Below are 27,287 nucleotides of genomic sequence, written 5' to 3' on the forward strand. Positions count from 1 at the left end.
CATATCAATTCTTACTTTAAATGTAAACAGTCTAACAAATATACAAATTAAATGAGTGGAAATGTTCCCTTGGTATTTCTGATTTTCTTGAAGAGATCTCTAGTCTTTCCCATTCTGTTGTTTTCCTCTATTTCTTTGCATTGATCGCTGAGGAAGGCTTTCTTATCTCTCCTTGCTATTCTTTGGAACTCTTTGCTAGACATGGAACAACAGACTGGTTCCAAATACAAAGAGGAGTACATCAAAGCTGTATATTGTCACTCTGTTTACTTAACTTATATGCAGAGTACATCATGAGAAACACTAGGCTGGAAGAAGCACAAGCTGGAATCAAGATTGCTGGGAGAAATATCAATAACCTCAGATATGCAGATGACACCACCCTTACGACAGAAAGTAGAGGAACTAAAATGCCTCTTGAAAGTGAAAGAGGAGAGTGAAAAAGTTGGCTTAAAGCTCAACATTCAGAAAACGAAGATCATGGTATCTGGTCCCATCACTTCATGGGAAATAGATGGGGAAACAGAGGAAACAGTGTCAGACTTTATTTTGGGGGGCTCCAAAATCACTGCAGATGGTGATTGCAGCCATGAAATTAAAAGACGCTTACTCTTTGGGAGAAAAGTTATGACCAACCTAGACAGCATATTAAAAAGCAGAGATTGAAGGCAGGAGGAGAAGGGGACGACAGAGGATGAGATGGTTGGACGGCATCACTGACTCAATGGAGATGAGTCTGAGTAGACTCCAGGAGTTGGTGATGGACAGGGAGGCCTGGTGTGCTGTGGTCCATGGGGTCGCAAAGATTCAGACACGACTGAGTGACTGAACTGAACTGAAAATGAACATTGTTCCTAAACCAAAAGAGGAGGTTGCACACAAGAAAAAGATATCCTAAAAGAAACTGAAGAAACAAAAACTTACAGTCAGGGGTAGGGGAGGCTGCAAAAAATAAATGCAAATAAAAATAAAAATCAAGGAAAATTGGAAGTTGTCAAACAGGAGATGGCAAGAACGTTGACATTTTAGGACTCAGCAAACTAAAATGGACTGGAATGGGTGAATTTAACTCAGATGACCATTATATCTACTACTGTGGGCAAGAATCCCTTAGAAGAAATGGAGTAGCCATCATAGTCAACAAGAGTCCGAAAAGGAGTACTTGGAAGAAATCTCAAAAACGACAGAATGATCTCTGTTCGTTTCCAAGGCAAACCATTCAGTATCACGGTAATCCAAGTCTATGCCCCGACCAGTAATACTGAAGAAGCTGAAGTTGAATGGTTCTATGAAAACCTACAAGCCCTTCGAGAACTAACACCCAAAAAAGATGTCCTGTTCATTATAGGGGACTGGAATACAAAAGTAAGAAGTCAAGAAAGACCTGGAGTAACAGGTAGATTTGTCTCTGGAGTACAGAATGAAGCAGGGCAAAGGCTAATAGATTTTTGCTAAAAGAACTCACTAGTCATAGCAAACACCCTCTTCCAACAATACAAGAGAAGACTCTACACATGGACATCACCAGATGGTCAATACCAAAATCAGACTGATCATAGTCTATGCAGCCAAAGATGGAGAAGCTCTATATAGTCAGCAAAAACAAGACCAGGAGCTGACTGTGGCTCACACCATGAACTCCTTATTGACAAATTCAGACTTAAATTGAAGAAAGTAGGGAAAACCACTAGACCATTCAGGTATGACCTAAATCAAATCCCCTACAATTATACAGCAAAAGTGAGAAACAGATTCAAGGGATTAGATCTGATAGACACAGTGCCTGATGAACTATGGACGGAGGTTCATGACATTGTACAAGGATCAAGACCACTCCCAAGAAAGAGAAATGCAAAAAAGCAAAATGGTTGTCTGAGAAGGCCTTACAAATAGCTGTGAAAAGAAGAGAAGCTAAAAGCAAAGGAGAAAAGGAAAGATGTACCCATTTGAATGCAGAGTTCCAAAGAATAGCAAGGAGAGATAAGAAAGCCTTCCTCAGTGATCAGTGCAAAGAAACAGAGGAAAACAACAGAATGGGAAAGACTAGAGATAGTGGCTCAGATGGTAAAGCATCTGTCTGCAATGCAGGAGACCTGGGTTCTATCCCTGGGTTGGGACAATCCCCTAGAGAAGGAAATGGTAGCCCACTCCAGTATTCTTGCCTGGAAAATCCCATGGACCACGGAGCCTGGTAGGCTACCATTGATGGGGTCACAAAGCGTCAGACACGACTGAGCAACTTCACTTTCACTTTCAAGGGAACATTTCATGCAAAGATGGGCTCAATAAAGGACAGAAATGGTAGGGACCTAACAGAAGCAGAAGATATTAAGAAGAGGTGGCAAGAATATAAAGAAGTACTGTACAAAAAGGGTCTTCATGACCCAGATAACCACAAAAGTATGATCACTCACCTAGAGACAGATATCCAGGAATGCGAAGTCAAGTGGACCTTAGGAAGCATCACTACGAACAAAGCTAGTAGAGGTGATGGAATTCCAGTTGAGCTATTTCAAATCCTAAAAGATAATGCTGTCAAAGTGCTGCACTCAGTATGCCAGCAAATCTGGAAAACTCAACAGTGCCCAGAGGACTGGAAAAGGTCAGTTTTCATTCCAATCCCTAAGAAAGGCAATGCCAAAGAAGGCTCAAACTAATGCACAATTGCACTCATCTCACACACTAGTTAAGTAATGCACAAAATTCTCCAAGTCAGGCTTCAGCAGTACGTGAACTGTGAACTTCCACATGTTCAAGCTGGTTTTAGAAGAGGCAGAGGAACCAGAGATCAAATTGCCAACATCCGCTGGATTACTGAAAAAGCAAGAGAGTTCCAGAAAACTATCTATTTCTGCTTTATTGACTATGCCAAAGCCTTTGACTGTGTGGATCACAATAAACTGTGGAAAATTCCAAAAGAGATGGGAATACCAGACCACCTGACCTGCCTCTTAAGAAATCTGTATGCAGGTCAGAAAGCAACAGTTAGAACTGGACATGGAACAACAGACTGGTTCCAAATCAGGAAAGGAGTAAGTCAAGGCTGTATACTGTCACCCTGCTTATTTAACTTATATGCAGAGTACATCATGAGAAACGCTGGGCTGGAAGAAACACAAGCTGGAATCAAGACTGCCGGGAGAAATATCAATAACCTCAGATATGCAGATGACACCACCCTTACGCAGGAAGCGAAGAAGAACTAAAGCGCCTCTTGATGAAAGTGAAAGAGGAGACTGATAAAGTTGGCTTAAAACTCAACATTCAAAAAACTAAGATTATGGCATCTGGTCCCATCACATTATTCCAAATAGATGAGGAAACAGTGACAGACTATTTTTGTGGGCTCCAAAATCACTGCAGATGGTGGACTGCGGCCATGAAATTAAAAGTTGCTTACTCATTGGAAGAAAAGTTATGACCAACCTAGACAGCATATTCAAAAGCAGAGACATTACTTTGCCAACAAAGGTCCATCTAGTCAAGGGTATGGTTTTTCTAGTAGTCATGTATGGATGTGAGAGTTGGACTATAAAGAAAGCTGAGTGCCAAAGAATTGATGCTTTTGAACTGTGGTGTTGGAGAAGACTCTCGAGAGTCCCCTGGACAGCAAGGAGATCCAACCAGTCCATCCTAAAGGAAATCAGTCCTGAATGTTCATTGGAAGGACTGATGTTGAAGCCGAAACTCCAATACTTTTGCCAGCTGATGCAATTTGATGCAAAGAGCTGACTCATTTGAAAAGACCCCGATGCTGTGAGGGATTGAGGGCAGGAGGAGAAGGGGACAACAGAGGATGAGATGGTTGGATGGCATCACTGACTCAATGGACATGAGTTTGAGTAAACTCTGGGAGTTGTTGATGGACAGGGAGGCCTGGCGTGCTGCTGTCCCTGGGGTCGCAGAGTCAGACACAACTGAGTCACTGAACTGAAAAGTTTAAAAAAAAAAGGAAGAAGAAGAAAATGCACTATTGTAAATATACTGATTCTTTGCAAGACAAACTACAGTAGATTCTTGAACAAAAACAGGATAGTGACCCTGACCCCTGCACAGTCAACACCTTCACATATAACCTTCCAGCCCTGCGTATCCTCGGTTCCGCAACACATATTCAACCAAATTTAGATCCTATAGTACTATTCATTGAAAAGAAATCTGCATCTAAGTGGACCTGTGCAGTTCAAAGCTGTGCTGCTCAACAGTCTATTGCATCCCCCAAAAAATCCCTACACTTACAGTTGCGGGAGTGGAGAAATTTGAAAGGCTGTTCCTAGCAATTTTAATGACACTGTAAGGCAAAATAAGCATGGGGCCGAAATAAGCCAAGACTTTATAATCAAATCAAGAGGGAAGATTTACTCTACTGCATCTCAAAACATTTTACAAAGCTACCATAAATAACAACCTTATATTGCAATAAAGACTAACAGAAGGTAACAAAAAACAGAGGTTCTAGAAACAGATCCATATACATGTTGATGGTTCATGACAAAAGGGCACAAAAAATAGTAATGAAAGGACAGCCTTTTCAATAAATGGCTATGGGTTAATTTAATATACAAATTTGGAAAAGTTACAAAAATTGAATCCTGTGTTACACAAACATCAATTCCGGGAAGCTTATAGCTCTAAATGTTGCAAGTGAAAAACAGAGCTTCTAGATAATAACACAGAATACATCCATAAGCATGAAGTAGGGAAAAATTCTTAAAGAGGACACAAAAGCAGTATCATACTAAAAAGATCAATAAAGCAAAGTATGTTAAACTTCTGCTGTTCATCAACAGACAAATTAAGAGAGTAAAAACCAATAATAGCATGGGAAAAGATATTTGCAACATATGTAGCAACAAACAACTTATATATAAAACACAAGAAAAACTCTTTAAAAATCACATACACACACACCACATATGCCATATGGCTGGGTCAACAGGGTATATTCATACAGATAAAACACATACTATTTCAAAAAAAGAAGAAAATAACAAACACATGCTTTGTATACAACCTAAAAACCACGTATTCTTCATACTAAAAGGACTTCTTTAATAAATCTGATGTCTCTCTCCATCAATCAATTTTGTCTTTTTGGCCAAAAAAATTTTAAATAACATTAATTTGATTTCCCCTTATTGTAAATCTTAGTATTTTTTTTAAATTTTCATATGTAGATGGGTGTCTTCTATGACAGAATTTAAGAGTACTGCAAAAATATTGTGATGATGGCCTCTATGCTTGAATCTAGATTTCTCTAGCACTGTTTCAGGATTCTGTATTTTAGAAAGGCATTATTCCAAGAAAAATATTTGAATTTAGCAGCATCTCCATTATTTTACCTGTATTTTGAGTGTTTAAGCAAAAAAAAAAAAAAATTCAGTCAAAATACTTAAAAGCTTTCTTATATTAAAGATTTTTCATTTGGAATACAACTATATTAATCAGATAAATGTTATGTACTTAATTAAAATCTTGCTGGCATAATTTCCACAAAGGTGAGTGAATCAAACAAATCATTTCATTCATGAAAAATGTGTACCACGTGTGGGTTCCAAGTAATCTGCACCCAATTCAAACAACTGATAACTAGGTATCTTTGTGGTTAAGAGCAAGACCATCTTGGGTTCACAGCTTTTGACATTAGTCAGCCACATATTTAAGTTAATTACTTTATTCTCTCAATTTCAGAATGCCAGTAAAAATTCCTATCTCCTAGATTCCTTAAAAGATTTGACAAGATAATGTTAACTAATGCTCCTAATATATTGCTTGGTAAATATAAAGCACTGACTGTGTGCAAAAAAGATTGTCCCACTACAATACTAATGCTGGGATATACTAATGCCAGGAACTTCCATCATATAAGCAGTTTTAAAAACTGATCAGATGCTCTTAAGCAACATGGGATACTTGGCTAACAGTAATATCTGTTGAGTTTACTGCTTTGTAATTAACATTTACCTGCAAGATTGTCAAGCATGAAGTTCAGTAGCTTTCGGGTTCCATCTGGGTCCTGGTATAAATTGAGAATATCCTGTGATAAAGGATTGCCTAAAGAACAGAAAAATAAAATCTGTTAAGAGTTACAATTGGAAGACAAAACAAACATACATGATAAAACAAAATTCTAATTTTCTAAAGTGAATTTTACTGTACTCAGTCTGTTACATAAATTGAAAGAAGTCATATGAATTAAATATTCTGGTGAGACAGTTATAAAGAAAAACTTCAAAAGATCTAGTTAGATTTCACTGTTTATACTGCATATCTATAATTTGGGTGTGTCAAAATCACATATATACATACATACACACACAAATATACATATTAATCTTGGTCAATTCTGAAGTAATATCACAAATTGGCACTTTGAAGTAACCCCATAGGTTCCACATATATCTTTGAAGGCAATATTCTAAATGAAAGAAAAACAGCCTTGTGTGAGAAAGAATGAATGATATTATTAAAAAGGAGAGTCTTCCTAGTTAGAATATTATACATGGAGAAAAGGAAGATCCTTCAAGTGAAAAGAAAACTTATCATTACCAAGATGAGTTAGTGAAATATAGAATAACAATTTTTTAAATGACAGTGATCAGGGATATCTGAATACTATAACAAAACAAGCTACTGTTAACAGCCTAAATGTTTACTTAAGGAATAAAGACAGTATTTGTTAAGACAAGCATGCAAAAACAGTAAACGGATTTGAAAAAAACAAAAAGTATAGAACTTCCAGAAATGAAGTTCCAACTATTAAAACAAACAAAACCTTCAATACAACATACACCAACACAAATATCTAAAATTAAATGACACTGACCAATTTAGTGGTTAGAAAGAACATGGAGAACCTGGAACTCTCAGAAGTTGCAGGACACTGGTGGAAGTGTAAAATAATACAACCATGGTGAAAACCTGGTGAGCGGTTTCCAACTGACTTGAAAGTGGAAAAGGAAACTTTCTGGGTTGATGGAAATGTTCTACATCTTGAGCTAGGTAGTGGTTGCACAGATGTGTTTTTGTCAAAATTAGCCAAGCAGCATCCTTAAGTATTTAGATATTTTACTATATGCAATCAGGCTTCCCTGGTGGCTCAGTGCTAAAGAATTCACCTGCAGGAGACCAAGTTCAATCCCTAGGTTGGGAAGATCCCCTGGAGGAGGGTATAGCTACCCACTCCAGGATTCTTGCCTGGAGTATCCCATGGACAGAAGAGCCTAGCTAGCTATGGTCTACACGGTCACAGAGTTGGACACAACTGAAGCAACTGAGTGTACATGCAAGCACACACTGCATGTAATCATAACTAATAAAGTACTAGGGGTGGGGACCATGAATGAGGGACTTTCCTGGGAGTCCAGCAGTTAAGAATCCACACTTCCACTTCAGGGGTGCAGGTTAGATCCCTGCCTAGGGAACTAAGATCCCACATGCTGTGTGGCACTGCCCAAGTATGTTAGTTGCTCAGTCGTGTCCAACTCTTTGTGACGCCAGGGACTGTGGCACACCAGGATGCTCTCTGCCCATGGAATTCTCCAGGCAATAACACTGGAGTGGGTTGTCATTTCCTTCTCCAGGGGATCTTTCCAATCCAGGGATTGAACCCAGGTCTCCTGCACTGCAGGCTGGTTCTTTACCATCTGAGCCACCAGGGAAGCCCAAAAAACAACAAAAACAAAATGAAACAAAACAAGAAACCATGAATGAGTTAGGTAGTAGATTACACCAGCTGAAAATAAAACAAATGAACAGGAAAACTATACCCAAAGAAATTACCCAGAATGCACCACTGAGCATCAAAAAGATGTAAAGCACAAGACAATAAAAATATGGGACTTAGAGCAAGAAATCTTAATGCACAATAAATTGGAGCTCTGGGTAGATCAGTACTGTTTTCTGCTCCAATATGTAAAGAGATTAGAAGTTGATTCCTGCCGAGAGTTAAGAGACTTCTTCCTGGAGGAGAAGGAGGAAGTTATCATTGGCAAATGTCTTAAATTTGTAGGTGGCCAAGATCAAGGAAACACCTGGAGCAAATAGCAGACTAACCAAAAGGTTTAAAAGAAAATGCTGGAAATGAGATGTAAATATGGGCTCTGAAAAGCCCAGACATATTCCTGGGACTCTAGAAGATAAAATGTATATGGAGACCTATGCTCATGTTTAGGAAAAAACCTAAAAACAGCCTAAGCTCTCACCTCTGTCTGACCCTGAGGTTATGCAATGAAAGAAGTGAAGGACAAAGCCGAATTATAAACTTTCTGGCTGATTACTGATTGTATGCCCCCAAACACACACTGAGCCACTTGGCCAAGAGTGGGAGACTTACTAGTGACAGGCATTTATCAAAATCTCTGGCCAAGCACTAGCTGACTATAAACTGAATAAAGGCCTTAATGGCCACATATGATAAAGCACACAAAATTAGTTCTGAGAAATCACTAAAGCAACAAACAACATACACAACAAGCAGCAACAACAGACAACCCCGGGAAGGGGAAAGAGTCCAATTTCAAAGTTGCCACATTATTTTAAAAGTCCAATTCTTAACCAAAAACCTATGAAACACACAGAGAAACAAGAGAGTATGTCCTAACCACAGGGAAGAGATCCATCAATAAAAACTGTCCCTAAGAACAATAAAAACTGTACCCAAGGATTTACTAGAAAAAACTTTGAAATCTACTATTTTAATATGCTTAAAGAGCTGAAGAAAACCATGCCTAAAGAATTAAAGTATGAGAATGACATCTCACCAAATAAAGAATACCCTAAAATAAACAGAAATAATAAAAGGAACAAAATAGAAATTATTAAATTTTTTTGAAAATCACTAAAAGGGCTCAAGAGCAGTACCGGATGGGTAGAAGAAAAGATCTGTGACCTTGAAGAGAAGTTATTTGAAATTACACAGTCTGAGGAAAAGGAAGAAAAAGGAATGAAGAAAAATTAACAGAGCTCAGAGATGTATCAGACAACAAGTATACCAACTTATATACAATGGAGTCCCAGAAGAGGAGGAGAGAAAAGAACAGGAAAAAAACTAAAAGAAATAATGGTCAAAAGCATCCCATATTTAATGAAAAACATTAACAGAAGAGGCCAAATAAATTCCAAGTAAAATAAAATGCAAGAGAGGCCCTGGACAAATTGTAATAAAACTGCAAAGTCAAAGAATCTAAGACAGTCGTGACACATGGTGTACCGAGCCTCAAAATAAGATTAACAGCTGATTTCTCATCAGAAACTATAGAAGCAAAAAGGCAGTAGAATAACACATTCCAAGTACTAAAGGAAAAATAAATGAACCATCAATCTAGGAATTCTATATCCAGCAAAAATATCCTTCAAAAATAAAGGGGACAGAAAGATATTCCCAAATAAACAAAACCTGAGTTTCTCACTAGCATACTAAGCCCTCAGCAAACACTAAACAGATTCTGTTAGCTGAACTGAAATAAAACAGAACAGTAACTTGAATCCATATGAAAAATCAGAGTACCAGTAAAGGTATTCCACACAGTAACATATTAAAGACAGTGTAAATTTAATTTTCTAACTTTTCCCCTCCTATTTAATATAAGAGATAAATGCACACAGCAATAATTATAAATCTATGTTGACAGGCACACAACATAAAAAGATGGTATTTGTAATGATAGCAGCATAAAAGAGAAGTGAATGGAGATACAGATGCAAAGTTCTTTTATATTACTGAAATTAAATTGCTACTAATCCAAATTAAATTACTGTAAACTAAGATGTTAACTGTAATCCTTAAGGTAATCACTAAGAAAATGACTCAAAATAATACAGTAAAAGAAACAAAGGGATTAAATTGGTACATTGGGAAACATCCACGTAGAACAAAAGGCATTAATTGAGGAAAAGTGGAACAAAAAGAACATAACACATACAGAAAACAAATAGCAAAATAACTGACATGAATCCCACTTTATCAGCAAACACATTAGATGTAAGTGGATTAAACTCAGATTAAAAAGCAGAGAACTGCAGAATGACTAATAAAACAAGACTTATATGCTGTCTAAAAAAGGCACACTATAAGGACAAAAATAGACTGAAAGTAATCTTTTACAGAAAGAGATACACCCTACAAACAGTAACCAAAAGAGCAGAAGTGGCTACACTGAGATAAGGATAACCTCAGTGTCTTGTATTAATGAAAAACTGAATTAGTAATTAAGAACTTTTCAACAAAAAAAATTTCAGGCCCATATATTTTTACTGGAAGAGTCATCCCATAAGGTAAGAAAGCAATAATACAAATGGAAACTATTCAAGATGTCTGAGTAACACTTTTCAGTTCAATTTACAAAGTCAGCAGTATCCTGGTATCAAGCCAGACAAAAGCACTGCAAAAAATATACTACAGAATGTCTTATTATCATAAATGTATAAATCTTCAACAAAATACTAGCAATACAGTATTTCAACAATATATTAAAAACAGAACACATTATGGTCAAGTGGTATTTAAAATGGGACAAGAAGGTGAGTTCTATCTATTGACAAAAGGCTGATTATTACTGAAAACCACCAATGTAATTCAGCAAATAAAGTGAAGAAGAAAAGTCATGCGCATCTCAACAGCTGCAGAGAAAGAATTTGACTAAATTCAACCTGTACTAATGACAGAAATCCTCAGCAAAAGTGAAGTAATAGAAAAGTGAAAAGTGAAAGTCATGTCTGGCTCTTTGCCCCCCATGGACTCTACAGTCCGTGGAATTCTCCAGGCCAGAATACTGGAGTGAGTAGCCTATCCCCTCTCCAGAGGATCTTTCCAACCCAGGGATCAAACCCAGGCCTCTTGCACTGCAGAAGGATTCTTTACCAGTTGAGCCACAAGGAAAGCCCAAAGTAACAGCAGGGAAATTTATTTAACCTGAAAAAGCATCTACCAGAAAGTTGCAGCTATTAATAATATAATTCACAATGAAAGACTGAACACAATTTTTCTCCATAAAATTGAGAATGGAGCAACAATGTGCAGTGTCACCATTTCTATTTAATATTGTCCTTGGCAGTGTGATAAAGCAAAAAAAAAACCACACACACACACAGAAAGAAATGAAAAGATCTGTACTCACAGATTAAAAGGTTGTAAAAGTTCCTAGAAGTAATAAGGTTACAAATGTTTCAAGGGACAAGGTCAATATACATTTAAATAAACTGCATTTTAATTATATAAAACATCAGTGAATAATTGGACATTTAAAAGGCAACATCATTTACAATAACATCAAATAACCAGCAAATCCAGCAAAAATATATAAATCTAGCAAAATATTTCCAAGATCTACATACTGAAAACTACGAAACATTGAAGGAATAAAGAAAACTTGCATAAATGAAGAGGTACACAGTATTCATAGATTGGAAGACTCAATATTAAGGGTTAAGATTAAGATATTTATTCTTCGTCCAAACTGATCTACATATGCAATACAATTCCAATTAAAATTCCAGCAGGATATTTTGCAAAAATTATAAGCTGATTCTAAAATTTACATGGAAATGCAAAGCATTTATATGTGTCAATGCAATTTTGAAAAATAACTACAGAGTTGGAGAACTCATACTATATAATCTCAGAGCTTATCATAAACCTACAGTAATCAAACATTTTGGTATTGGCAAAGATCAGTGGACAGGATAATATATCTAACAGTAGACCCACATATCTTTGGGTCAAATAATATCTTTGTCAAAGTTGCAAGAAAACTCATGTAGAAAGTATAACCTTTTCAATAAACAGCTGGAATGACTGGGTGTGCATACATAAACGAACAAACTTTGCACCATATACACAAAAATTAATGCAAAACAGACCACAGACCTATATGTAAAACCTAACTATAAAATTTCTAAAAGAAAATCTTCATGTACTTGGATAAGGTAAATAATACATCTTAGGTATGACACCAAAGACAATCCATAGATGAAAACAAGTGATAAATAGGACTGCAACGAAATGGAAAATTGCTTTTTAAAAGTTTCTAATCGAGGAAATAAACATACAAGCCATAGACTGGAAAAAACATCTGTAAAACATACTTTAAAAAGGACTTGAATCTAGAACATTTAATGAACTCTCAAAATCTCAGTAATTAGAAAATATCAATTAGGCAAAAGTTGCCATAATTACTCATCAGAGAAAAGACAAATTTAAACCACGATGAGATATTACTATACCTTACTAGGATGAAAAAAAAAATAGAACATACTGATAATACCAAAAAGTGCTGACAAGAAGGCACGGCCAAATAAAATAGTCTCATATATTTGGCAGGAATACAAAATGAAAAATCCACTATACTCCATTATCAGCCAGATAAACAGTCTGGCAGTTTCTTACGAGGTTTAACATACATTTACCATACCACCTGGCAGTTCCACTCCTATCTATTTACCCAACGAAAAGAGAAACTTACTTTACATAGAAATCTATACAAATGTTTACAGTGCTTTTATCCATAATCAACCATAACTGGAAACAACCCAAATGTCCTTGAACTTGTGAACAGATAACATTTAGTAGTATATCCACACAGTCAGAAACTACTTAGCAACAGAAATGCACTATCAAAATACACAACACTGATGAACCCCAAATACATTAAGCTACATGAAAGAATCCTGACTCAAAAGTTTACATACTATGTTTCCATATATGACATTTCTGGAAAAGTACTTGCCGAGGGCTGATGATAGTAGGAGAAGGTGTTGACTTCAACTAACGCAAATGAATTCTGGACGATACAAGAACAATCTTATCTCTCAACTATACTGGTGGTTATGCAACTGCATACATCTGTCAACATTTACCAAATGTGAATGTCTGTCAACAAAGAGGTCATTTTCACTCCAAATAGTTTAGTAAAAAGTTGATAAAAATTTAATTTTTTCAAAACTATATTCAAGATCCAATTTCAAGAGTGACCACTAAGAATTCAGAAATAAAATGTACAAATCCCAAACCAAAAGAAGTATACAGGTTAAGAAATGAACAAGGGGGAAAAAAGTCTGTTTTAGAAAGGCAAAAAGAGAAAAATCACAAAGAATGGAAGCAAATTGTAGGATAGCAACAACACAAGAATATCAACAACTGGAATAAAGTTAAGGTAACTGGTTTGAACCCACACATTAAAAACAAAAAAAGTCAGACTAGATTAAGAACAAAGACCAATTATATACTATTTGTAAGAGACATCTATCTAAGCATAAGTACATAGAAAGGTTGAAAGTAAACAAATGAAAAAAAGATACATTCAAACAATTTCCAAAAGAAAACTTGCATAGCTATTATATTAGATAACAAAGACTATAAGATGAAAACACTAACAAAAGGCTCAGACATACTATCAGGTTCAATTCACCTGAAGGTAGAGCAATTCTTTGGCCACCAACTCACTGGAAAAGAACGACCAACTCACTGGAAAAGACCCTGATGCTGGGAAAGACTGAAGGCAAGAGGAGAAGACGGAGACAGAGGATGAGATGGCTGCATAGGATCACTGATTCAATGGATATGAATTTGAGCCAACTCCGGAAAATAGTGAAGAACAGGGAAAGCTGGCATGCTACAGTCCATGGGGTCGCAAAAAGTCAGACACGACCTAACAACTGAACAACAAGAGAAAGATACAGGCATAGATGGTATACCTAATAAAATAATCTCAAAGGCTATAAAGCAAAAGCTGACAAAACTGCAAGGGGAAAATGAACAAATCCAGAATTTAAATGGAAATGTTAGCATATACAACTTAATTATTCAAAAAACAAACAGCCTAAAATTTATAAAGATACAGAAAATCTGAGGAACACCAACAAATTTGATATAATGGAGAAATATTTATAGACATGAGCCTAACAATTAGAGAAACAATACTCTTTTCAGATAAAGTAAAACATTTATAAAAACTGATCACATACAAGGCCATAAAGCAAAAATCAAAAGATGTCAAAGAACTGATTCATACAGGCTACCTTAACTGCCTATAATGCAATTAAGTTTAAAGCTAACAAAAAAAGAAAGCTAATCTAAAGTCACACATGCATGGAAATTCTAAATAACTGATGAGTCAAAGAAGGTATAATAACCTATATTAATAATAAAGTTTCCCAGGAGGCATAAATGGTAAAGAACCTGCCTGCCAATGCAGGAGACATGAGAGACACAGGTTCAATCCTTGAGTTTGAAAGATCCCCTGGAGGAGGGCATTGCTACTTACTCCAGTATTCTTGCCTGGAGAATCCCATGGAAAGAGGAGCCTGGAAGGCTACAGTCCATAGGGTCACAAAGAGTTGGACACAACTGAAGAGAATTAGCAGGCACACATGCATAATAATACTTAGGCCAAAACAATGAGAATGTTTCATATCAAAAGCATAGGATGCCAAAAAACTGCCAAGTAAATTTATAGTCTTGACAAAAAAAGGATGATCTTAAATACTTTTATTTATTTTCAAATAAGGAACTCTAAGTATGAATAAGCCATATATCCAACTTAAAAAAGAAAAAAATTGTAATACTGATAAATGGAACAATAGAATAAAGAAAAACAAAAACAAACCAGTTTTTAAAAAATGAAAAGCAACACTGATTCACTGAAAAGAACATAACTGACAAACCCCTGGGGAAATAAATTAGAAAAAAAGATAGAAGACACAAATAATCTTACTAATGAAGAAAGGGATAATATAAACAGAGCCTAAAAATATATCTAGAGAATATCATGAACACTTTTATGCCAACAAATCTGAAAACTTTAAAAAGCTAAAAAATTTCAATATTACAGATATGGTCCAGCAAAACTGACTCATGAACAATTAGAAGGACTTGACGGTTCTTATAACTACAAATACATTGAGATGACAGTTTCACCAGGCAATGATAGTTTATGGCCTTGTTCCACAAAAATTTCAAGAAATGGATTAATTACATACTATACAAACTCTTTGAGAAAATTAAATAAGAACAGTAAAATACAGGTCTATTTTATTCGTGAACAGATAAGAAAACTCTTTAAAAAGTTGTTGGGAAAGGCAACCCATCAGTGTCCCTGTGTTCCGTTCCTCATTCTTCGAGAGTGTAACTGATTGTGAGGTTTATCTGTCTCATGATATGGAGCAGGTTCTGTAGCTAAATAGGCAACTATTAATAAATAGGTCAAGGCAGCCAGAGCACTACTTCCATGTAACTCTTTGCACCTCTGGGGAAGCAGGACTAGTTTTTTGTAGTTAGCTATAATATTTGTTGCTTGCTTGCAAGGTGCTGGACCTTTGGACTTGGATTACTCAACTGCAATGCAAACTGTGTGTACACAACGTGTGTCTGGACCCATCTTGTAGCTTCAATGATAATGTTCTTTGTCTCTGACCCAAGAGTCTCATGTCTTCTACCACTATCCATGAAACAATAATTGGCTAACTTAATAGCTTGTTCAAACTACCATACAACTGAACTCATTTCACATGCTAGCAAGGTCATGCTCAAATCCTTCAAGCTATGCTTCAACAGTACGTGAACCAAGAATTTCCAGATGTACAATCTTGATTTAGAAAAGGCAGAGGAACCAGAGTTCAAAGTGCCAACATTCCTAGAAAATGCAAGGGAATTCTAAAAAAAATCTGCTTCATTGACTACGCTAGAGTCTTTGTGTGGATCGCAAAAAACTGTGGAAAGCTCGTAAAGACATGAGAATACCAGACCACTTTATCTGTCTCCTGAGAAACCTGTATACAGGACAAGAAGCAACAGTTAGTACCAGACATGGAACAATAGACTGGTTCAAGATTAGGGAAGGAGTGTGTCAAGGTTGTATATTGTCATCCTGCTTATTTAACTTATATGCAGAGTACTTCATGGGAAATGTCGGGCTAGGAGATTCACAAGCTGGAAGCAAGATTGCCAGGAGAAATATCAACAATCTCAGATATGCAGACAATACCATTCCAGTGTCACAAAGTGAAGAGGAACTAAAGAGCCTATTGATGAAAGTCAAAGAGGAGAGCGACAAAGCTGGCTTAAAACTCAACATTCAGAAAACTAAGATCATGGCACCTGGTCTCATCACTTCCTGGCAAATAGATGGGGAAAAAGTAAGAACAGTGACAAATTTTATTTTCTTGGGCTCCAAAATCACAGCAGACAGTGACTGCAGCCATGAAATTAAAAGATGCTCCCTGGAAGAAAAGTTATGACAAACAGTGTATTAAAAAGCCAGAGACATCATTCTGCCAACAAAGGTCCATATAGTCAAAGACATTATTTTCCCAACAGTCATGCATGTTTGTGAGAGCCTGACCATAAAGAAGGCTGAGCACCAAAGAATTGATGCTTTTGAACTGTGGTGCTAGAGAAGACTCTTGAGAGTCCCTTGGACAGCAAGGAGATCAAACCAGTCAAATCTTAAAGGAAATCAACCCTGAATACACATTGGAAGGACTCATGTTGAAACTCCAAAACTTTGGCCATCTGTTGTGAAGAGTCGACTCATTGGAAAAGACTCTGATGCTGGAAGAGATTGAGGGCAAGAGGTGAAGGGAGTGACAGGGGATGATACGGTTGGATGGCATCTGTGACTCAATCGATATGAGTATGAGCAAACTCTGGGAGATAATGAAGGACAGGGAAGCCAGGTGTGCTGCAGTTCATGGAGTCACAAAGAGTCACACACTACTTAGTGACTGAACAACAATGCTCTCTGATAGATTATCTTTCACTTATTGATTTACAGACACTCATTAGATAATACAGAAGTACCTTGCCTCCTATATGAGTGACAACTAGATTTTTTAAATGCCACTTGTAAAAAGGTACTGAGAATGTTAGATAAACGGGTATGTAGTTATTCATTATATTATTTTCTTTAAAATGTTACTCTTTTTATATTATGATATATTTAGTGAATTTAAAAGTTCACATTGTAAAAGAATCTTCAACTGTCACACTCCTTTTTCTTTCAAGGGTGATGAGCAATTCGTGGGAGAAAGGTAGAAATTTTCAGTTACTGAAGTCAGAAATTTTTTATTATTTGGGGACATAATATGTTTAATGCTTGAGGAACTCTTTGGCCCGTATGTCACAGAAAGTATTGCTTTACCTTAGGACATGAATTTCAAATTATTTAAAACTTACACCTTTTCTTTCATAAAACTAATACAGTTTGAATTTGTCTTTTAAGTGACTTAACAGAACATTTCCAGCTTACTGGACTGGCCATGTATGTAGTTTTTAAATTGGCCTTCTTCATATCCTAACTCCTAAAATACCCAACCCACCACTCATATTCAAGTCTCAAAACAGAATTTCTAAAAATTAACTTGGTGAGCCAGGATGATCAAAATCATTATCAAAATGTCAGTATCTATGCTTCAGAGGAAGACAGGAAATGGAAGAAAGGCACTCCTTTTTCTAGTTTGAAGACAAAATGGAATCCCAGAGGCAATCCATTTTCATTGTTTCTTTTAAATATATCACAACACTATTTTAAATGCTTCATTCCACCCCCTCCCCCTTTTCTAGACACAAAATACTACTATGTGGTTATTAAAACTGATGATGAATTATTTCAAGTTTTACCTCCCTAAGAATATACAGCTACCATTCATTAGGGACACTTTATTCCTTCAATTCCTTCATAAAACCAACCCTGTTTTTTACCATCTTAAAGTTATGAAAGAAGGTTGGAAGGGCTCTGATTTTCTTTCATTTCTAAAAGGTCCTTACTCTTCCATACTGATTACCTGAACATAAAATAGCACTGCCAGAAAAACAAATCTTCACAGAAGAGGAAAGGGCTGCATATAGGCATTTCCCATAGAACAAACTGAAGTTTACTGAAAAGGAATTTATTCAAGAGCACAGAGAAAACTAAGTTGCATCTAGTAAAGCCTAACTGGTGCCTGACTTGAAAGGCTAAACGGAGATTTTAACAAATGTGAATCATCAGCAGACAGATCTCTAAAACTAAAGGCCGACCAAAGATTATAGTTTGGAAGACTAACATTTTAACCAATAAAAAAGAAGCAAGGACTAAGGAGACAATAGATGTTCAGGATGATTCATTCAGTTGATACACAGTATAAATTTTCTGAGAACACATCTCTACATGAGATAACATGGAATAGAGTTGAGAAACAGAAGATATATAATATTTGCTTTTTTAGGAATGTTACACAGTATAAAGGGTAAGTCCAATTGGGTTCAATAGCAAATTATTCATTTGTCATTAACATGCTCTGCATCAATATGAGAAAGAGGAAAACAGCTCTTCTGATTATTCTTCAAAGTAAGAAACAATGGTTATCCTTGGAGACAAAAAATATACAATTATTATAATCAGTATGAAATTGTGAGTTCCATATTTTTTGAAATCTAAAATTATACAAAATGATAACCATTCATACTTATTAAGAGGAACAGAAGCCCCCACTCCAACTCTAGCTGGATAATTGTTTCAACTATAAGAATAAGATTTAACATACAGAGAATAAGGTGAAATTCACACCTTGGGTGAATCCTCAAGAAAATATTTTAGATAAGTATCCCCCTGTCTGTTTACTTCTTACATGATTTAAAAAAAAAAAAGGCAGTAAAATCCTACAAAGAAACTAAAATCACAAGTTAGACCATTCATATAATGACCCAATTTACAAAGGGTTAATTGTATAAGGCAGAGAAGGCAATGGCACCCCACTCCAGTACTCTCGCCTGGAAAATCCTATAGATGGAGGAGCCTGGTAGGCTGCAGTCCATGGGGTTGCGAAAAGTCGGACACGACTGAGCGACTTCACTTTCACCTTTCACTTTCATGCACTGGAGAAGGATATGGCAACCCACTCCAGTGTTCTTGCCTGGAGAATCCCAGGGACGGGGGAGCCCGGTGGGCTGCCGTCTCTGGGGTCGCACAGAGTTGGACACGACTGAAGTGACTTAGCAGCAGTTGTATAAGGAAGCCTAATACCACTTTCTTCATTTCATTCATTTCAACAAATAACATCAGCAATCCTACCACTCTTATTCGAGCTTGTTTCTTAATGCTCCATTGTATGACTTGAGCAAACACAAACAGAACATGTTCATGAGACTTAGTAGTCTTTGAAGAAGGAAAATAAAACATACAAAAGTGTATATTTTATAAGGCTTTGATTAACGTTCATTCCTTATTAGCACAAAAAATGTTTAACCAATACAGTAAATCTGCATTTAGTCCTCTGCATTCAAAATAAGCCCTTCTTCCTATGCTATGCTAAGAGAAAAATACACAAAACAATTATTTATGTGATTTGAGTATGACTTTCATCCCAAACTGAGATGACACCATCAGAGGATGGATTAATATGCTTATATATAAACAACTGCTCTTACTATGTGTGGCTTATTTTTACTGTTATGCTTTTCCCTTATATAATATGTTAATGCTATCTACTCTATCAAAATCAGACATTCTGACTGAGGTTATAATTTATTATGTTACATCATTGTTTTTAAATTTTTTTAAATGGGAAAAAAAAACTATAGCGCCAAGTGTTAACTTAAAATATCTCCTCTAAGAAAATTCAAAGGTTTACAGAAAATTAAAAATAAAATTAAAAAATTTTCCTTCCATACAAGCTTGTAAAAATGATGGGAGCTTGTTTAAATCCTGAAGCTCAATTTGATACAGAAGAACCACTTTTCTCTTAAGAGGAACATATAGTTATAGTCTCAAAATTATACTAAAACCTGACCTAATTGTAACCAAAATGGCCTTTAAAAGGTTAAGACAGCTTCAATACTGAGTGTCAATGCTATCATTTAGAAAAGAAAAATCACTCACCTTTCAAACCTAGAGTTTGTAGCTGGAAGAGCCGACCAAGTTCATAAGGCAAAACCCGTAACAGATTGTTATTTAAAAGCAATTCCCTGTTTTAAAGAAAAGAAAAAAAAAAACTATTTTAACATATCAAACTTTATTAACACACCCACAGTTGCTATTCTTAACCTGCCTTTTAAGATACCATGAGTGATATCTACAATCAAGGCATTATTTCTCTATATTCATCCCAAAATGTTGTAACTACCACATTTATTAAGTGTTTCTGTGAATTTACTCATTCTCAAACACAAATTAAAGATACAGGAATTGTGTATCACTCTCAAATCCACTCCCTTTTCTTGCTCACCCAAAATTCCTCTCAGATACAAATCAAGAGAGACAGATATTTTATGTATTCAAAGACAACAGATACCCTCGAACCTAGCCTCCTCAATCACAGAAAAAAAAAATTTTTTTAAATAAACTTCAGGATTCACTACACAGCAGCCAGTAATTTTACAGCATTACAACTATAATCACTTCAAGATACAACAATCACTGACAGAAAATATAAACATTAAAAATAAATAGGATAGTATAAACAGGATGGCACACATGAAGATCTGAATTTATGACTGTGAAATTTGGGGCAGATTATAGAGAAAATAAATGGCCAGTGTTATTAATTAATGACTAAAAGGTATAAAATCACACACCTAGGAAGTATAAAAAAATAACAAAAACATATAGTAAAGGGATGTTGAAAAAACAAGATTTTCAAAATTTTAAATTTAAACATGATAGCAATTTTTTAACATTACTACTCAACAGTAAAAAGGCAGGAAAGTAATCCTGATTTTCATTGGTTCCCCCATGCCTCAATGAGTAAAGAATCCATCTGCAATGCAGGAGACATAGGAGATGTGGGTTCAATTCCTGGATCGGAAAGATCCCCTGGAGAACGAAATAGCAACCCATTCCAATATTCTCGCCCAGAGAATTCTACGGACAGAGGAACCTGGCAGGTTACAGTCCATGGAGTCACAGAGTCGGACACGACTGAGTGACTAAGCACACCACATACAAGGTCTCAAGATGCCTATAAAATTTTCTCCTATGAAGAAATTCTTAAAGAATCCTGTTTTTGTTTGTGTTAGTCACTCATTCATGTCCAATTCTTTGAGACCCCCATTGACTGTAGCCCACCAGACTCCTCAGCCATGGAATTTTCCAGGAAAGAATACTAGAGTGGGTTGCCATTCCCTTCTCCAGGGGATCTTCCTGACCCAAGGATCAAACCCAGGTCTCCCACATTGCAGGCAGATTCCATCTGACCCACCAGGGTTTCTTAAAGAATCCTGAAAGACTAGAAATAAATCCATTTATTATCAGGTTTTTAAGGTTTCCTTAAGGAGTTGTCCCATCACTTCATGGGAAATAGATGTGGAAACAGTGTCAGATTTTATTTTGGGGGGCTCCAAAATCACTGCAGATGGTCACTGCAGCCATGAAATTAAAAGACGTTTACTCCTTGGAAGAAAAGTTATGACCAACCTAGATAGCATATTGAAAAGTAGAAACATTACTTTGCCAACAAAGGTCCATCTAGTCAAGGCTATGGTTTTTCCAGTGGTCATGTATGGATGTGAGAGTTGGACTATGAAGAAAGCTGAGCGCCAAAGAATTGATGCTTTTGAAGTGTGGTGTTGGAGAAGACTCTTGAGGGTCCTTTGGACTGCAAGGAGATCCACCCAGTCCATTCTGAAGGAGATCCCCTAAAGGGATTTCTTTGGAAGGAATGATGCTAAAGCTGAAACTCCAGTACTTTGGCCACCTCATGAGAAGAGTTGACCCATTGGAAAAGACTCTGATGATGGGAGGGATTGGGGGCAGGAGGAGAAGCGGACAACAGAGGATGAGATGGCTAGATGGCATCACTGACTCGATGGACGTGAGTCTGAGTGAACTCCAGGAGTCGGTGATGGACAGGGAGGCCTGGTGTGCTGCGATTCATGGGGTCAAAAACAGCCGGACATGACTGAATGACTGAACTAACTAACTAACTAAGGAGTTGTAATGTGTAAGTATACCTTGCTCGTAAAATATGTTCCTAAAAGCTTTACTAGTAAGCAAATTTTCCCAATTATTTCTGATTAGTCTAGACTAGTCTGGCCCCAAATACTTCTGATGAGATTTGTCACCTGAGTGTAAAGCAAGAATAAAGTATTTTAGCCTATCCCACCTCAAGTCTGTTAAAAGAAATTGGTAATACATGCCCATTTCCAGCCAGAAAACTCCAAATTTAAAGGAAGGAAGGAAAAGAAGCACTCTATGGAGGCCAACTCAAGTACTATGCTCAGGCAATTTATATCATTTAATCTTCACATACATATGGAAAGCCTACTTACTGTAAGATGAGTAGCCTCCCGTAAATATTTGCACTTGGTAAATTTACAGTTTTAAACAGTTGAGTCACATTTACATTTTCTCACCTGAGAGACACCATGTTTCCTAGTTCTGCTGGTAAACTTCTGAGTTTATTGGATGACAGATCCAGGTAAACCAGATTATGAAGCTTGGCAATATCAGGTGGAATGCGACTAAGGTAATTGTCATTTAGGTGCAGCGCTGTCAAGTGTGTCAATGACCAAAGTGATGTACTTAAGCTCCGCACTCTACCTAAAAGGCAAGATATGGAATCATCAAACTCTAGGGCCAAGACAAAAACTGAGCTACGAGCACCAAAAAGTGGGAGAAAAGCCCATAAATGCATACAGATACTCTGACTGTGACATTTTAATTTTGCATTAAATGCTTTTGACTTCTTCCAAACACAACTGGTCCTTCTTTAATTCCATGCAACTTCTGTCTGACAACCATTCTTTCTCATGAATCTACCATGTATTAAAATAAGCTGCAACATAACAAGGAGACCCTTAGATTAAGGGTGATCACATGTCTCAAGGAGAAAGCATGGGGCTCACCTGAGCTTTTGCAGTAGAATGGTTGTGAAGTTTAAGTCATGGTACTAACTTCTCACATACTTCATGAAAATTAACAGTACAAGGCTAATCTACACCTAGGGTTTGAATTAGTCTACATACTTTAAACAGACAAGAGTAATTGCTATGATTTAGAACTAATCTTAGATTAGCCACCAGGAAAATCATTTTGCTCCCAGAGGAGATATCTTCCCCAGCTTTCTCATATTTCAATTATACATTAATAAATCTGATTCAAGATTCTGCATTAAGTGCAACACACTCCAGGAAATGGTCACACATTAAGCTTTACCAATGAGTCAGCATTCGACAGCTAGGGTAGAACACATACTGGAAAAAGAAGACTCGGTTCAGAGTCCTGATTTGTTAGCCATATTAAGCATAAGCAAATCACAGAGTTTCAACTTCTGTAAAACGTGCTATTATCTTAACAATAAACTTATATGAAGAGACTTTTAAAACTTTTTACCAAAGTGAAATGGTAAAAGATTCTGATTAAAAGAGCAGTGGAAGGTACAGAGGGCAAAAAAATCTTAATAGGGAAGTGTTGCTTCTCGTGCGGCTATCAAGCAGTAGACTCAAATTTAGATCTTCTGTCCAGGGTTCTTTCTATCACAGGTTCCCTGACCTTGTCTATAATCAGGCTTTAAGTATTAACTAGGATTTTGCATTTTAATAGGAAACAAAGTTTTCAATGATAGAGGTTCTAATAAATAAAACACTTAAGTTTTTACCTAGGGGTAACCAAGGGATTATCAACCAGAGACAACACCGGGACTCCGGCAATCTGGAAACATTTTAGCTTGTCAAAACCAGAGGAGTGCTACCACTATCTAGTGGGTAGAGGCCAGGAATGCTGCTGAACATCGACGTGCACACAACCACTTCCAACAACAAACAACTGTCTACCAGGAAGTGTCAACAGTGCCAAGTTGAGAAATCCTGGGTTAACCTAGTAGGATTTGCTCATATTCATTATTTTAAAATTACCAATCACCTATCCACCCAGTTAGTTACCTTTTATCGAAGATACACATAGTTCCTGCCAAACTCTAATGTGGGTTTATTTAACTCTTCCAATGAAAGCATACTGAGGAAAAAATTACATTCTATGTATAGTCTGTATTATATCGATTCATAAAAGAAAAACTGTACTTATACTTTTATTTTTAATAAGTTTTTAACTTTATAATAATTGTAGATTTACAGCAAGGTTACCAGGACAACACAGTTCCTATATACCCCTCAGCCAGTTTTCCCTACTACTAGCATATTATATTGGAGAAGGCAATGGCACCCCACTCCAGTACTCTTGCCTGGAAAATCCCATGGATAGAGGAGCCTGGTAGGCTGCAGTCTATGAGGTCACTAAGAGTCGGACACGACTGAGCGACTTCACTTTCACCTTTCACTTCCACACATTGCAGAAGGAAATGGCAACCCACTCCAGTGTTCTTGCCTGGAGAATCCCAGGGATGGGGGAGCCTGGTGGGCTGCCATCTATGGGGTCGCACAGAGTCGGACACGACTGAAGCAACTTAGCAGCAGCAGCATATTATACTACCACTGTACATTTGTAAAAGGTTTCCTAGTGGCTCAGTAGTAAAGAACACGCCTGCCAATGTAGGAGACTGGGTTCAATCCCTGGGTGGAGAAGATCCCCTGAAGGAGGAAATGGCAACCCATTCCAGTTTTCTTGTCTGGGAAACCCCTACCTGGGAAAAGCCTGGCAGGCTACAGCCCATGGGGTCACAGAGAGTCAAACACAACTTAGCAACTAAAGGAATAAAACCCGGGTCTCCTGCATTGCAGGCATATTCTTTACCATCTGAGCCACCGGGGAAGCCCGTAAAGTGAAAGAATTAGTTACTCAGTCATGCCCACCTCTTTGTAACCCCACTGGCTGTAGGCTGTCAGGCTCCTCTGTCCATGGAATTCTCCAGGCCAGAACACTGGAGCCAGTTCCCTTCTCCAGGAAATCTTCTTGACCCAGAGAGCGAACCTGGGTCTCCTGGATTGCAGGTAGATTGTTTACCATCTGAGCCACCAGGGAAGCCCAAAAAGCAACGTTTGTCAAAACTAGGAAACTAAGATTGCTACTTTCATATTAACTAATTTACAGACTTTATTTGAATTTCACCAATTTTTACACCTTTTTGTTATAAGATTTGATCCAAGATACCATTTTGCATTTAGCTGCCATGTCTCTTTAGTCTTCTCTTGTCTAGGACAGTTTCTCATTCTTTCCTCGTTTTCAGGATCCTGACAATCACTCTATGGAACATCCTTCAGTTTGTCTGATGTTTTTCTCACTATTAGACTGAGGTTATGAGTTTTCAGAAATCAGATTCTATTTTAACAAATCCTAAACATGTAAAGTCATGTAACACAGTTATCACTTTATAGAATAAACAGATAGCTTTTAGGATTCCTACTCTGCCAACAATGGGATGATAGGATGATGGCAAAGATATCAACTTGCAAAAATGATTACTCTGTGATAGAAAAGCAAAATCTATTATATCAAAGAAGCAGGCTTTACTTAGAAACTGCACTCCCAATGCCTTCAGTTCTAGATGCCACCTGTGGCCCACGGTATTAATCTCAAAAGAAACAATGGGAACAAAGACATTTAGTCACAGATAAAACAGTAAGTTGAACACTAGTAAGTACCTCAGCATCTTATATTTTTCAATTAATTCATTTAATTCAAAATGTATAGCAATGACAAAAATGTAATACCCAACTCTTGTTCATTATTGCGATCATGTGTATGTGAGGTGTGAAGTCGCTCAGTCGTGTCCGACTCTTTGCGACCCCATGGACTGTAGCCTACCAGGTTCCTCCATCCATGGGATTTTTCCAGCCAAGAATACTGGAATGGGTTGCCATTTTCTTCTCCAGGAGATCTTCCCAACCCAGGGACTGAACCTGGGTCTCCTGCATTGTAGGCAGACACTTTACTGTCTGAGCCACATATCCCAGATTAAATGTTTCAGATTTCACTCACCCGAGATTTCTAATTCTGCCCAGTGAGATTTTTTCCCATTGGCTACCTCCTCTGCTGACATGATGGTATAAATTCTGCGAGGATCTGGAGGATCATATTTTTCCTTTGGCATCCCTATTAGTCTGTGAGAAAACAGAAAAAAGATGACCAATTATTATAGTCTTATACATAAAACAGAGGGAGAAAAATGGGACAGTAAGTTTTCTTTTGCTTCCCCCTTACCAGTCTACCCTTAAATTCTCACTAGAAGGAAAACACACGCAAAGTAGGCTAGGCTGCAGGAATTTAGTAACAGAGGCCTCAAGGAAAATGCAAAGAAGCAGGGACACTGGACTTCACAATAAAACACGGCGTTGCTTCCCAAACATTCACTGCACCCCTTCCTCTTCATTTAGCTGCTGTGCTTTCCAAGACAGACTGACCCTTTGAGAATTTCCTTGATGGACTCTGATTGGTCTAAGAGAACCAAGGTAATTCTATCCTCCTTGCCCCATGCTATTCAAATATTCCATGTCTAAGACAAACAATAAGCACAAGATATTCTCCCTGTCACAGAGATTAGCTCAGAAATATCTAATAATCACTAGGCCTAAGACTAATTTTACATTTATGGGAAGAGCAAACTTGTTTCTCCTATTGGTCATACATGAAAAAGAAGATAACCCCAGCTACTCTTGGCAATCATTCAACAACTAGAAGGGAAACCATCCATAGCAGTCAGAGACTAGAAAACAGAGAAACAAAGCCAGAGTCCTCACCAAACCACTCCTGTAGCACTCTTCAGCACTGGGCTTTTTGACTATACAAGCCAGTCTATTTGCTTATTGTTTAAACTACTAGTTTGTGTTTTCTGTTACTTGTAATCAAAAGCATCTTAATTAAGATCATATATCTTGGTTTACATGGGCCAATCTTGGTTTATATCTGTAGTTTTAGGTCACTATTAATATAATTCTCAAAAGTGTCCAATTTGGATGATGAGTTACATGGCTGCCCTAATTTAAAGTAATATTATGCAGTTTTCTTTATATAACAGCAAAAATAACTGAACAATCATCAGTGACAACCAAATAGACATAAAACTCCTCAAGTGCGCAATGTATGAATCAGATGACAAATGGCCATAAAAGTAACCACTGAAGAGGTCTTAAAACTCCTGCATGCTCTCACTTCAGTTCAGTTGTTCAGTCGTGTCCAACTCTTTGCGACCCCATGAACTGCAGCATACCAGGCCTCCCTGTCCATCACCAACTCCAGGAGCCCACCCAAACTCATGTCCATTGAGTCAGTGATGCCATCCAACCATCTCAAACCCTGTCGTCCCCTCCTTCTCCTGCCCTCAATCTCAGCATCAGGGTCTTTTCAAATTAGTCAGCTCTTCCCATCAGGCGGCCAAAGTACTGGAGCTTCAGCTTCAACATCAGTCCTTCCAATGAACAGCCA

The 27,287-nt window shown here is 37.1% G+C and overlaps 1 protein-coding gene across 1 annotated transcript in view; it reads right to left on the bottom strand.

Moving 5' to 3' along the window:
- CNOT6L (CCR4-NOT transcription complex subunit 6 like) overlaps positions 1–27,287 on the bottom strand; it is a 91,971-nt gene that overhangs the window by 33,583 nt on the left and 31,101 nt on the right. Inside the window, exons 2-5 of the mRNA XM_052642050.1 lie at positions 25,845–25,966; positions 22,325–22,511; positions 19,854–19,939; positions 5,965–6,054 (exon numbers count right to left, since the gene is read on the bottom strand). Of these exons, the coding sequence (XP_052498010.1) occupies positions 5,965–6,054; positions 19,854–19,939; positions 22,325–22,511; positions 25,845–25,966 (485 nt within the window). The remainder of the gene's footprint in view (positions 1–5,964; positions 6,055–19,853; positions 19,940–22,324; positions 22,512–25,844; positions 25,967–27,287) is intronic.

Source organism: Budorcas taxicolor, chromosome 6 (assembly GCF_023091745.1).
Source record: "Budorcas taxicolor isolate Tak-1 chromosome 6, Takin1.1, whole genome shotgun sequence".
Lineage (NCBI taxonomy): Eukaryota > Metazoa > Chordata > Mammalia > Artiodactyla > Bovidae > Budorcas > Budorcas taxicolor.